The sequence below is a fragment of the Mesoplodon densirostris genome, chromosome 7, assembly GCF_025265405.1.
Source record: "Mesoplodon densirostris isolate mMesDen1 chromosome 7, mMesDen1 primary haplotype, whole genome shotgun sequence".
In the NCBI taxonomy this organism is placed as follows: Eukaryota; Metazoa; Chordata; class Mammalia; order Artiodactyla; family Ziphiidae; genus Mesoplodon; species Mesoplodon densirostris.
Genome location: NC_082667.1, coordinates 74,335,929 through 74,350,262, shown reverse-complemented (window position 1 = coordinate 74,350,262; position 14,334 = coordinate 74,335,929). Strand labels below are relative to the sequence as shown.

General features: G+C 45.6%; 1 protein-coding gene across 1 annotated transcript in view; it reads right to left on the bottom strand.

The window, feature by feature from the left end:
* The window catches only part of NAV2 (neuron navigator 2), a 769,310-nt gene extending 757,179 nt beyond the window's left edge, over positions 1-12,131 (bottom strand). Inside the window, exon 1 of the mRNA XM_060105510.1 lies at positions 11,560-12,131. Within this exon, the coding sequence (XP_059961493.1) occupies positions 11,560-11,634 (75 nt within the window). The 5' untranslated portion in view covers positions 11,635-12,131. The remainder of the gene's footprint in view (positions 1-11,559) is intronic.
* Positions 12,132-14,334: the final 2,203 nt, after the last annotated feature.

Below are 14,334 nucleotides of genomic sequence, written 5' to 3'. Positions count from 1 at the left end.
TTGTGGTACACAGGCTTCTCATTGTGGTGGCTTCTCTTGTTGTGGAGCACAGGCTCTAGGTGCACAGGCTTCAGTAGTTGTGGCACGTGGGCTCAGCAGTTGTGGCTCGCGGGCTCTAGAGCGCAGGCTCAGAAGTTGTGGTGCACGGGCTCAGCTGCTCCAGCATGTGGGATCCTCCTGGACCAGGGATCGAACCTGTGTCCCCAGCATTGGCAGGTGGGTTCCCAACCACTGCACCACCGGGGAAGCCCCTGTTTTCCATTGGTGAAAGCCCCATCTTCCCTGGTATATTTCATTTATCAATCAGTGGAACCTAAGTGGATATTTGTTTCAATATTCATTTAATACCTGGTTGCTCCATTGGACTGTGAGCTTTACAAAGGCAGGGACAATCCAGTGACAAAGACAGATATTCAACAGATGATTCCATCACTCCCCTGACCATCCAACCCAAAGAGTGCCTCCTCCTCTCTAGTCTCCTCTTTCCATCAAATTCTATCTAAGAACATAGAGATGTCAGTCATTGCCTGCCTACACATGCCTCCTCCTGGGATAATCTACTCTCAAAGGCTGCCATGTACCATGTGACCCACCCCCACTGGAGCCATAGCTGACAGGCCCAGGAACAGACCCACAACTCATGAGTGGTCAATCTAGTGGCTGATCTAACTCTCTAGACTTGCTTCTAAGCTGGACAAGATGAGATGAGCCAATCGGAGCATCGCATGACTTTGAACTAAGCAACACAAAGGGAAGTTCTCAGTGGACAGTAATACTGAAAGAGCTAAGTTGTGATGGCAGGTGGAGGTGATGAGGGTCAGCCTTGAAGTTAAAAGGGAAGAGAAAGAAACTATGAATAGCAGTAGAGGACGAGTGCTGGGAAGAAGAGAAAGGAAGAGATGCACTGAGAGAAGCAGAGAAGGGACACAATAGCCAAGGAGGAACAAATGGCTGGGACCTGGAGTTGCCTTATTTCCTGCCCTTCCTGAAGCCTGGTTCTTGACATTTCTCTGGGTTCCTAAGCACATGTGGCCTTTCCATTAACAAACAACAAACTTCATTTTTTCCTAAGGGAACTTAAGTGAAACTCTTTGCAATTAAAAAAAAAAAATTTTCCTCCAACCCATTCCTGCAAAGCCCTGATTTTGGTGCTGATGGAGGTGGTCACCTCACAGGAGGTGGTCACGGGTGTAGGTTAGAATCACTGGAAGGCACATTTAAAATGCATCTTGCTAGTTGTAATCAAGATGTTGACTCCTGTCCTTCAAGTCCCACTGTGACCTCCCCCAGAGGTTCAAGGGAGCGTGGATACAGGAAATGGACAAGGCTGTAAGTACCCTTGTCTGTACTTACTCAGCTTAGCCAAGGGAGAAATCCCCACATACACCCAAGTGTATTTCTCAACCTTCCTCTCTGACACACACAATTACACAGCTCTGGCTCATTCCCCAAATGACCTCCAGTTCCCACATCAGACACCACCCTGATCTGGCTCCATTAGCCACCGTCCCAATCCCAACCCTCGCCTCTGCTTCCTAAAGTGAACTGGGAATGCAGATGCAAGACTTCAGATGCTCCCTCTTCCCAGAAGAGGCTGCATTATAAAAACACCCACTCCTGCTCTGCCAACCGCATCTCCTTGCATTTCTCTCCCCAACCCCCGCCCCGTCCCTCTCTTTCTAATTATCCCAAAGAGAAGGAAGATTAAAAATTAATGCCCTGAGGATAGGAGTCAGAGATGTCATTATTTTGATTCAAACCGCAGGCATGGAGGAATCTGATCTAAGCTTTAGGAGCAAAGTAACCTAGGACAAGATTTGGAAAACCTTGATTAATTGGAACTTAGCTCTAGGTAACCAGATTTTTTTCTCCCAGTGCTGCAGTTTTAGGGGATGCCACAGAGTGTAATAAATGAAATTCAGAAAACATATTCACGCAAAAAATGCAACTTGTGGTGGGGGAGTGTTGGAATCACACAAAAGGTTTAGCCTCATCTGTACATACCGGAGTCCTGTAAATTGTCAATTAATGTGCAGAACGATGAGGTCAAGGAAGTTCCTACAGGATTGCTAAACAAAGGAAGACTTGGTTGTTTTCATTGACTCTACTTCTGAAGCAGAAAAGCGGACTTTCTTTGAGGGAGACATGCAGTAACAAAAGTTTAAACTAGAAGTAATTTTATATGACCTCAGTTAACCAGAAATGGAAACTCAAATGAGCAGCAGGCACCCATCTCCCTCTCCACCCACCTCCTCCCCATTTTATTCCCAAAATATGCCACTTAGAGAATTTTGCCAACCAAGGAAAGGGAAACATATAAGAATTATAATAGATATCATTTAATACTTAATTGTGAGCTAACTACTGCATTAAATACTTCAAGTGCATTGTATCTCATAATCCTCACCAAAGGTTTTATTATTATCATCCTAATTTTTAAGATGAAGCAACAGAGGCTAGAAAGGATAAATTATCCAATGTAATAAGGTCCCAAAGTTATGTTCTTAACAAATACCAAACAGCCTAGGTGACATTGCCACTCTCTCCCTCCAGTTTAAGACCACACTTTATATAGTTTAAGGAAGGAATTAATGATGAAACAATACAGACCAACGGAAAAAATTAAAGTCTAAAGAGATCAGGTAAGTAAATGGCTTTAACAAATATGCCAGCCCTACATAGGAAGCCAGCTGGAAGGTTGGCACTGCTTACTACTTCTTATTAAATCTCAGCCCTCCTTTGTGCTGAGGACACAGTAATTTGGTTCCTGGAAGCCAGCTGGGACAGAGCTGGAACTTATTGCAAAGCTATCCTCATACAATTTATGTGTATCTTTCAAATAAATCGGAAGAGGCCACCACCTCTGAGGTGCCTGAATTACTGTTCAACTTCTAGCACCTTTAGGGCCAAAAATAATTAACTTTTCCAGTATCTTTAAAGTAGGGTCCCAAAAATGTTACTTTCTTCCCCATTGAAAATTAAGCTAAAATAACACAACATCAGCATTTATTTCTGCTGATTGAGGAAGGCAGTTTTATTCCCTGGAAAGTGACCCTAAACTAGAGGATAAAGACTAGGGATCTTCACCTCCATCTAGTTATGAACAAGTTGTGTGATGTTGGGCCGGTCACTTGGCTTCTCCATGCCTCACTTACCTCATCCACCAAATGGAGACAGAGTCAACTACTCTGTTATGACCAGTGCAAGAGATCACGGTGCATCCGGGGTACATTAGTCTTGATCCAAAGTGCCACTGGACTATCAGACACCATTCCAGCAGGTATGGGAAGGGGAAGCTCTGAACCTTGGAGACCCCTGGGATTCTTGCCGCCTGGAATAGGAGTCAACCATATCCAGTTGTTGGCCAGTTTCTGTTCCTCAGATTCTATTCCTTGTATCTGTGCTCATTTCTGCCTTCCCTTTGTCTTAGCCCTGGAATGGAAGCTTATCATGAATGCCTATGTGGCTACTGTGGCCTTCTAACTGGTCTCTTTGATTCCAGGCTCTGTCACCTGCACAGCTACCCTCACCCCTTCCTATCCACCCTGGTTTATTCCAGAAATCTTCCCAAGCACCACTTTCAGGGCATTCCCTAATTCTGACACCCCCAGTGGTTTCTCAATGCCTACAGGGCAAAATCCCAAGGTTCATATGGCTTGTCCAGTTTCTCCATTCTCTGTCCTCATCTTTTTCATTCATGGATTTTCTCACTCAACAAATATTTCCTAAAGACCTACCAGACATCAGGCAGTGTGTTGGATGCTGGGGAAGTGACCTAGTGTCTGCCCTCAGGGAGCTTACAGTCTGGGTTGTTGTAGGTAAAATGTCTTAAGCCAACTCCCTCTCTCCCCGCGTGCCAGTGTATCAGTCTGCTAGGGCCACCATAGCAAAATACTGTGGACTAGGTGGCTTAAACAACAGAAAATTATTTTCTCACAGTTCTGGAGGCTTGAAGTCCAAAATCCAGGTGTCAGCAGGTATGATTTCTCCCGAGGCTTCTCTTTGTGGCTTGCAGATGGCGGCCTTCTCGCTATGTCCTCACATGGCCTTTCCTCTGTGCACACATTCCTTCCTCTTCTCAGAAGGACACCAGTCATAGCAGATTAGGGCCCCACCCTTTTGTCCTCATTTAACCTGAATTATCTCCTTGAAGGGCCTATCTCCAAACACAGTCCCATTCTGAGGTATACTTCAGCATATGAATTTAGGGCAGGGGGACTGCGAGCTGTTTATTTAGTGCTCCCTCCGGTGTGCTCCTCACTCAGCCTCTTATAGGCAGAGCTCAAGTTCCTCCTCCTCCAGGGAAGCACTCTCTGCCCACCCTCCCACCCCTGCCAACCTCTCCAAGCCAGACACACACTTATTTAATGTCACTGTCACTGCTGGTTAAACTGACTCCTCCAAGGCAATGGAAGTGCCAAGAGACCGGGGACAGTATCTAAGCTCATCATTATGACCCCAGAGCCTCATGCTGTGGCTGGCTGGCATACAGTAGGGACTCAATAAATAAATGTGGGATGAATGAATGCATAAATGAGACTGATCTTGAGCTGTCTCACGTTCTCCGCACTGGAATGAAAGCAGGGCATTGCCCTGGCCCCTTTGCTAGCCGAGATCTCTCCCCCTATACCTGAACGGAAGCTCAAAACAACTGAATTGAGTTGCATCCGGCTATAGTCTTTTTCCAGCCTTCAGTGACACGTGAAATGTGCTGTGGTAGGCCCTCAGTGTACACCCCCTGAGAGTTTGGTTAACGTCCCCTCCAGGCAGGCCAGGCAGACAGGCAGGCCATCCAGGCAGGGAGGTGTCTGGAGGCTGATCAACTTGTAACTGCTGCCACCTCCGGCTACAAAGGGGCGACCGCAGCACATGGGCCCAGGCCGAAGAGCAAGCATCTCAGCTCATCTGGAAAGAGCGCAGGGAGCTGGGACTGGAGGTGCATTTTTACCTGACATGTGAACATCCGTTCGTCCACAGCCCTGACCACACTGGCAGCATCTCAGAGCTCAGACCACTAGGAGGAGAATCCCTCTACAGCAGCTCAGCCTCACCATGGCCGGAGACTGGCCCTGGGGAGGGTGGTGGCAGGGAGCTCTGATTTCAGGAATAATATGGACATAGTTCCCAGATGAACAAACACCTGTAAGGTGTCACACAGGCAAACCCTGCTATGGAGTATGTATGCACGCACGTGTGTGTATGTGTATGTCCATGTATATATACAAGTACACAACTAAAAGGAAGTTAGAAGAAACTATTTTTAAAGTAAATTCCAGTTTAAATTTTTTAGAGATATAATCCTAATGGTAGGTGAAATTACAGTGAGGTGCCGGAGCCTGGCAGACAAAATACATTGTGGAAACTTGGAGAAATCCTTTCCTTTGCATCTGTAAAATGGGTTGGTAATACCTACATCAAGGGCTTGGGGGAGATCTAAATGAGATCAAATGAGTGCCTAGTACACTCTCTGCCACATAGCAGTTGTACAATATGTTAGTTACTTTCCCTATCCTTAGCCTATTTCTTAATCCTTTCTGAAAGATTCACTAAATCTAAGTCATGTGTGTTTGGGAAAAGTACCTTAAAATACACCTTGTTTTCCTTCTTTGCCTGAAAAGAAATAACAACTGCTCTGCTTCCACTGGTGCAAACCAAGCAAAAGAGCACTTCTGCTGTGAGAAGCATTAGAAGGTGTCATTACTTCAAGTCGCTCCATTCAAAGGGCTGCAAGTCCCCTCCAGCCACCGATGTACCAAAGCTTGGCAACATCTTAGATTCATCCCTCTCTGTCAGTCTCGGGACTAGTCTAGTCGCTAACCCAAATTCTTCTGCTCCTTCCTTCAAAATATCGTTTCAATAGGCTTCTTCTTTCTATTCCACTCACCAGACCCAATCTAGTCTCCCGAATCAAATGTATTCAATCACTGCAGGGAACTCCTAACCATCTCCTTGAATCCTATTTCTCCCTCTTCTCTCTCTAAGAGTGGACAACATATTAAACCAGTCCTTTTGGAAGATCAGATTCAGCTTCAGGACCACAGGGAAAAAGAAATCTCAAAGCAACAAGTAACGTTCATTCATTCAACCAATATTTACTGGCGCCTACTGTGTGCCAGGGGATGAAGAGATGGGCAAGACCAGTTCCTTCTTCAATGAGCCAACAAACTAGTACAGGGTGTGACATGTAGAAAAACATCTGGGCCATGAGGAGAATGCCGTGAACTGCTACACCGGCTGCATGTGAACAAGGTATTAGAAACAGGAGGAGGATGCATTCTTCAAGGAGGACGGATGAGGGGTCTCAAGGTGGACAGGCGGGCATGTGCAAAAGCAAAGGCTCAGAGGTGGGGGAAACGTGAGGGTTGTTCATGAAACAGAAATGAGAGTTTGGCAAGAGAATATTTGGATAAAAGAGAATGGGAGACTATAATCATCACAGCAATTCCCACTCACTGATTATTTACCATGTTCCAGGAACAGGGCTAAGCATCTTACAAGCTATGAATAAATACCACTGAGAAAACAGCTCAGGGAGGTTCAGAACTCTTCCAGGGGTGAAGCTGAGGTCTATGAGACTCCAATGAGATTTGAGCTTCTACATATTACACCCTAGAAGTTGGGCACAGCATAAAGTGCCAGAGGCTGGTGAGGGTAAGGTCATAGCAGGAAATCACTGAATAGGATGACAACACTCCAGGAAGACTCCAAGAAGAGTAATCTGGCCAGAAGTGGAGGATGGTCTAAAGGAGAAATGGAAACAAGAGAGCCAGCCAGGAGGCTATGCCACCATCCAAGCAAGAATTCCTGGACCTGAAATGAAGGTGATGGCAGTAAGACCAGAAAGAAGAGACAGCTGCAGATACAATGTAGGACAGGAGCAAGTGGGACTGATGATAGGATGAAAAGGTAGAGGACTTAGCGGGTGGTGGAGAAGGTAAAATTATTCTGAGCTTCAACCACGTGATGGGGAAGTCAGGGATGCCAGTGATAAAAATGAAGGGGAGAGGATGACAGGGCAAGTATGATGATATCTTCCACTTTGTAGGGCAGGATTTGGCAACCCAGAGCCGTTCGGCCAACCCGGGAAATTTTAATTATACAAAGCCCAAATTCACTCTCTCCAAAGTCATTTTAAAAAAACTGTCCCCAGGAAGTCTTTCATGCTGAGAAGATGACAGCCCGGAGAATATTCACACTAAGCCATCTTTGTCACCACTCAGTCATCAAGTATCTTAAAAACCCCTGAACAATTCTTATTTTATGTTCATCCTCTGTGGGAAAGCTCTGTCTGTGAAGGACAAACTTCTAAGGAGGAGTAGAGAAAAAAAATCAATCAAAAAGTCATTCCCTTGACTGATCAATAGGTGTCTGTCAGGGAAACTTTACTCCTCCCATCTGTGCTAGTTAAGTGGGTTCTTACAGCACTAAACAATACTTACCTCACTGAATTTCTCTCCGTGGCAATTTGCAGCCCCATGCCTCTCTGGATTTTTCCTGATGTCAGCACAGAATTTGAATTTCCAAGTGCTAGGGATGCATGGGGAGCTACTGTCCATAAGTGGCACCAAGATAAGTCCCCCAAGGGGGAGTTCTGAATGGCAGCCCTCCCTGCTGCGGGGTGAGTGTGGGCACGTGCACATCTGAAGTCCACCATCGGATCTTCCCATGACCAGCTGCTGCTCATCACTGAGGTCTCCACTCAAAAGGCACTTCCCTAGGGGGGCATCCCTTATACCCAGCTACAACACACCCTCTTGGGGTCAAGAAATGGTCTATATCTTGATCTCTGTGGTGGCTGCACAGGTGTGATAGAGACAAAAGAAAGTTTATCAAGCTGTAAACTTAAGAAGCATGGACTTTACTGAATGTAAGTCACACCTCAATTAAAAGAAAATTAAAAAATAATTATAAGAATGAAGTTCACCCTTGCCACACCCATGACACTACCCAGACCTAGTTATTTTCTTTAGCATGTAGGCCATTGTCTGCAAATAGATGATGTAGCTGTCGAGAGAGGCACTGTCCAACACTGTAGCCATTTAAGCTTAAATTAATTTAAACTAAATGAGAACAAACTTTTTTCTTTGGCCACACCGTGCAGCATTCGGGGTCTTAGTTCTCCGACCAGGGATCGAACCCATGCCTGCTGTAGTGGAAGTGCAGAGTCCTAACCACTGGACCGCCAGGGAATTCCCAATTTAAACTAAAAGAGGTCCTCAGTCATATTAGCCACATGTCAAGTGCTCCGTGGCCAGATATGACTAGTGGCTACTGACGTGTGAGGTTCATGAATGGAACATTTTCATCATTGCAGAAAGTTGGGTGGAAAGCGCTGGTCTAGAACATAAGCTTCAGAAAGAAAGCGATCATGTCTGTCTAGTTGATACCCAGCTCCAAGAATAGGACTTGGCACATGGAAGGTACTTCATAAATACTTGCTGGATAGATGAACAAAGGAATTTTGTAATACCAAAAAAAAAAAAAAAAAATCACAGAGCAAAAACCAAAACCTGGAAACATCCTAACTGTACATACAAGGGATTAGTTAAATAAATTTTGGCACATTCTATAATGGAAATCTCTCTAGTCATTAAAAGGCATGAGGTAGGTGTGTATGTAATGACTCAGATATTCACACTATATTAAGTGGAAAAACAAGGTTCTTAAAAATATGTTCAATATGATTTCCTTTTATTAAGAAACACAAACCAAGAGTAGTCAGGAATGCTATATATCAAACTGTTAATAGCAGTCACTGCTGGATAAAACTAGAGAAAAGAGGAATTTACACTCTGAATTCTTCTGTAATGCTTGAATGTGTAATGAGTGTGTATTCCTTGAGTATTTTTTTAAAGATTTAAAACAAAATCACATGTAACCCTCTAAGAACAAAAGGAAAATAAGAAATACTACGTTGCAAATTGTCCCAAGAATATACAGAACATTTCTTAAATAATTACCGATCACCAAAGTCCTTACCAGCTTTACTTCAGTTAATCTTAACAGTATCTCTATAATTAAATACTATTGTCCTCTTGGAAAATGTAGAATCTAATAGTCAGAGAGTTTAAGTAGCTTTCTCAGAGTCACACAGCACAATTGGAATTTGAACCCAGCTCTCTGGTTCCACAGCTCATGGCACTCTTCACTGCAGAAAGCACAGGCAAATACCCTCAAAGAGCCAGATCCTAGAGGAGCCCTCAACAAGGCACTCTATCTGTATGAAAACCAAAAAAAGGGCCAAGTTACAGCAAGGTGCATGAAACCTACCAAACCTTAAAGAAAATGGCTTTGCTGCTCTGGACAGCAAGAAATATAGCAAAATGAAGCTGGCCACTCTCTCTCTGCCTTGTCTCCGCAGCTACCCACAATTGTCCTTCCCTGGATAACACACACACACACACATACACACACACACACACACACACACACACACACACGCTCACTGACAGCAATGCCACAAGGATCTGGTGCCAGTGAACGCGTGGTAACTTAAGCATGCTGACGGAGATTTCCCAGCTCCCCAATGGATGCCTTGATTGTGCCTTTGTTGGATTTTCAGCCAATCCCCCCTGAAGAGGGGTTTTCAGCTCACCCGAGAGATCTGAGCCAAAACACTGGAGAGTCGCCTTTCAGCTCCGGGGACAAGACATTCCAGGCTGTGTGCCGGGAGGCTTGTTCAGCTTCACACTTGACACAAATGGGGTGTGTGTTTACCCACAAACACACACATGCACACACCAACAGAAGCTGCTGCCGCCAACAGAAGCTGTTGCAGTGGCGGTATTTCTACAAGAGTACCCAAAACTGTACTCGAGCAATATGGAACTATAATCACAATGCCTATCAGAAAAAGCAATCTAATTCCTCCTCAGCAAAGTTTCAACCACTGCCTGGAAAATTCAGTAGGAGATGAAATGTAATACTCTATTAAGCCTTATTTTGCCAGCACAAGTGAGAGCTCACTCAAGCATGGAGAGTCATTAAAACGGATCTTACATATATCATTATAAATTTAATAATCGCCATGACAGCTAGAGTTCAAGTTAAAATGAATGTCAGCTGAGCATGACCAATTGATGTTAACCCAGCTGCTGCGGAGCCTCACTTGGGGTTATATTCTACTTCCAGAGGCTCCATAGTACATGTGGACCCAACACAGCCAGAGCCAAGAACAGATGGGAAATGCAGATATCCATACCTAACCAAGGAGAGGCTGTCATAATTGCATATTATCTCGGTGTACCAGCCCAATTAAAATATTCTACAGTGTCAGAGGTCCCAAATGTTCCTCCACTAAAGTGTCTGGATATCAAACTTGGCTTACACTTAGTAAAACGCAGTCAATCCTAGGATCTGTTCACAACAATTACCGGTTTTCCTCCCATCTCTCAGAAAGCTCCTGTAGAAATAGGAGCAGACAGGTCTAGCAGGTTATACACTGGATAAATTAAAGACCACAAAACAAATTTCACTTATCCAGGTGCCTAAGATAGTGGGCATTCTTCCCACATTATGGTGAGTGCAGCTTAAAGAGTGGAAACTTTAGAAATAGAGTAATTAACTGTTTTTAAAATATGGCTTGTTTCCATTTATGTTTATTTTTTTGAAGGTCAGAGCAAAGCCCCATACTAAATCCTTTACACACACACACACACACAGCCGTTGAAAACTACAGGGAAGAGGTGTAAGTCTAGTTTTCACCTCCACAGGTATTTCACACCAGGAAGAGATGATCTTTGAGACTCATGAAGAGAAGGGATACTCCACTCCACATGGAGAGAATACCAGAAGTTTTTCAACCATCCACAACATTTCAAAGGAAACATAGAAATTATTTTCAGATTAACATAGACCCTGACTCTGCTTGAGCTGTATTTAACCCTGGCCACCCCTGGTCCTAGAAATTCCCCTGGGGATGAGGAAACACAGGAAAACCAGCCACTCAATGCTACACTCGACTGCATTTGGCTTTTGAAGACAAGTTGAACTTTAACTGCAAGACACAAGTCCTGGGTGACTGCAGCTTTCAGACCAATGACAGCAAATGACCTACACTCAACGGGCCTTTTTAAATGGCTTTGACATTCTCACAGATGCGGCCAAAGAGTGGAGTAGAATATGGTTTTGATCCATAAACACAAGAGCCAGCAGACCACATGGTGAATAACTCAAATGAAACCACCGCTGTCAAGAGTACCATTTCCAAAAGGTGCTAACAGTGTATAAATCCCAAAGGGGGGCTTCAGTACAAATACGCTCATATTTGACTTATAGAACACCAACACTTTTTGTCAACTCCCTGAGCAAAGGCTTATAAATCTTTGCCTTTCTGATTTTTTTCCCCTTCTTTCTCTCTCCCCTTGCCCAACAGGTCAAGGCTTCAAGTCCAGCACTAGGACCTGGCAAATCAAGAGCCACCATCCCACCTCCTTAACCAGAGAAAGACAAACCAGCATAATCAATGACAACAGCAACAATGCAGACGACCACCTGGGTGCTCTGAATCATGCTTAGCAATTCTGGCGCCATAAGCCAAGCAACAAAGTTCTCACTTACCCTCTTTTGATCTTCCAGTCCGTGGGTTACCAGTTTTCTCTTCTGCTGTTGGCTGGACTCAGAAGCCGATTCCATTTCCCAGGAATAAGATCCCCTCTCTCCTTCAGCGATGCTTCCAAATCCACAGAGGAATAAAAGAACCCAGGCAAAAGTGATGCATGCACGTGGCCTGACACGGCTCCTGCCAGCTGAGGAAATCCACACTACCTTTTCAAAGGTCTTCCCGACTTCTTAAAATCCACTCGGGAACCTCTTTCGCCATGGCTGCTTTAGCAATGAAGGCAGCTGCTGCCGGCATCATGAGAGCTGGGACTTGGGGTTTTATTTCAGTTCCAATGCTGGCTTCCTGAGAGCCCAGAGGACAGATTTGGGCAAAGACGAGTCCATATCCTGGGGCATGTGCCACATCACTGCCCCAGAAATCTTTCCCCTCACAGTCTCCTTGGCACTGATAATTTATATGTCAATAACAATGGAAATGGGCATTTAATCCACCAAGCTGATAGCATCCACATCCCTCTCCGGCAGCCCCTGACTCCCATAAATCACCACAAAGCTGCTCGCCAAGCCGCCCCTCACAGTTCCTGCGAGTGTTCATCACCGAGGTTGCTCCCTTCCTGGGCTGTCATCTTCCTCCTTGGAGGAAGACTCATACCTGAGGGGAAAATGTTCAATGGTCAGAATTGCCTTGTGTGGAGGAGGACAGGCTTGAGCTTCCTTGCCCACCATCTGGAGCCCAAACCCAGCAGCAGCCATTGATCTTCCTCCAAGCCTCGCCATGTTTGGAGCGCATTCCTGGACAAGCACCCGGGGGCCGCACAGGTTCCCCACTCCCACTGGGAAGAGACACACAGAGGACCCTGTTCTTCAAATATGCACACCGGAGACAGAAATGAATTCTCTCTCGAACCCACGTGGGGTGCATTGTCATCAAAGAATAAGGCACCCAGGTATGATAAGACAGGGAAGCAATGGTCTCTGAAGCAAAAAGCCATCAACATTTTTCCCCCAAATACAGCTGCGAAAGCAGCATGTGGCAGGTGAGACAACTCACTGCCCACTGGGTCCACTGGGGAAGTGAAAAGAGCAGCCTAGATCATCTGAGGGCTGGAAGGCGACTGTGCAATAGAGCTGCATTCCCTGCATTCCCTGCCTCAGAACCTGCAGGCAGAGAAGGCACCCAGTCACCTCCGGGCTGACGTCACAGAAGCTCAGAGGGACAGGGAGGGAGGGAGGAGAGAGGAGGGACCTCTGCACCAAGGAAAACATTTCGCACGAGATGCACCTTCCATGAATGATCCGGGGGGTGGGAACATATGGGAGAATCCCCAAGAAGATGCACCAATAAACAATTATGAAAGCCTTTTCCCATAGCACCAGCACCACCAGAAAAGAAAGAAAAAAGGGGGGAAAGCTCTTTACTAAAAGGCACTAGTCTCTTGCCAGCGTTTCTAATCAACGCACTAGCCATTCTACAATTCAGGCCGCGCCAGCCTCCGGGAGAGCTGTGGCCAGATCCGGCCACAGCGGGCATCAGACAGAAGCCCTCAGACCCTCCCTTGCAGCTGTCCTGACTGGTGGCTACTTTGGAATGAGGCCGAAGCCACCCCCTGTCACAAAAGGCTTCCGCACGGCTCAGTGCCAAAGCAGGTTAAAAGGCGGATGAGAGACTCAGCCACGAAGGGTTTGTGAGGAGGAAGAGAACAGCTTCTCCTGGGAGAGAAGCTACAGAAAGGTTGAAGGCTTGTCCCACACCACATGAAACACTCGGCCAGAGAAGATTTCACCAAGTAAATGCCCAAATCACAAATCTGACTTTCTGAATTTGGCAAGAATCCATGAGAGCAGAATGTCCAGAAGACAGGCATCTCGTACACCCATGGGTGACAGATCTAAGACACTGCATCAGTGAAGCCCTCTGCTGACCCAGGAAATAGCTGAGCTTCCAGAGAAAGCCCTCTGGTTGCCCACCACCATCTCCACAGCCCCTTCAGGGGATCCCTGGCAGAGGTGAAAACTCTCAGATCCATTCTTTTTAGCTCCAGATTGCAATGCAAATAAACTCTGGCAAACTGGCTCCAAGTATTACCCTTTGCTGAATCTGAACTGAGACCTCAAACTAGAGGACTCAGACAGATCTAGGTTTGAATCTCAACTCTGAAACTTAACTCACTGTGTGACCTTGAGCAAGGAACTCAACCTCTCTGAGCCTCAGTGTTCTCATCTATAAAGTGGGGATAATGATAGCACATAGGAGTGGAAAGATCAAGATCACCTATTGACGGCAGGTGATCAAAAGATAACAGTTGCTAACATGTACTGAATGCTCGCTCTATGCCAGGCACTGTTTACTGCCTTACATATTCATTCATTCAACCAGTCTCTATCAGGGGCTTGCTATGTGTCAGTTATCTTGCTCCAATTAGGGATTCTTAACCTTGGGTTAGAGATGAGACAACTGATGAGGAGGAAGGTCAAGTAACTTGCCTAACGTCACACAGCTAAGAAGTTGTGAGGCTGGGATTTCAACCCACGTCTGACTGCAAAGTCCTTGCTCATAGCCATGCCTCTCTGGCAGGATCACTGTTATTTGGCTTTTCACAAGCAGCCTGAGTCCGGAGTCCACACTTTTTACAGCTCCTGGCTCTCCTCATGAATAATAATAAAAGAAAAAAAGCCACTGCCAAAAGGGTCTCCTACTTGGACGGGCCTTCTCCAGAGCAGCCGCTTCATTCTCTGCTCTGAGATCTCTCATTTCTGAGAACAGCTCTGCAC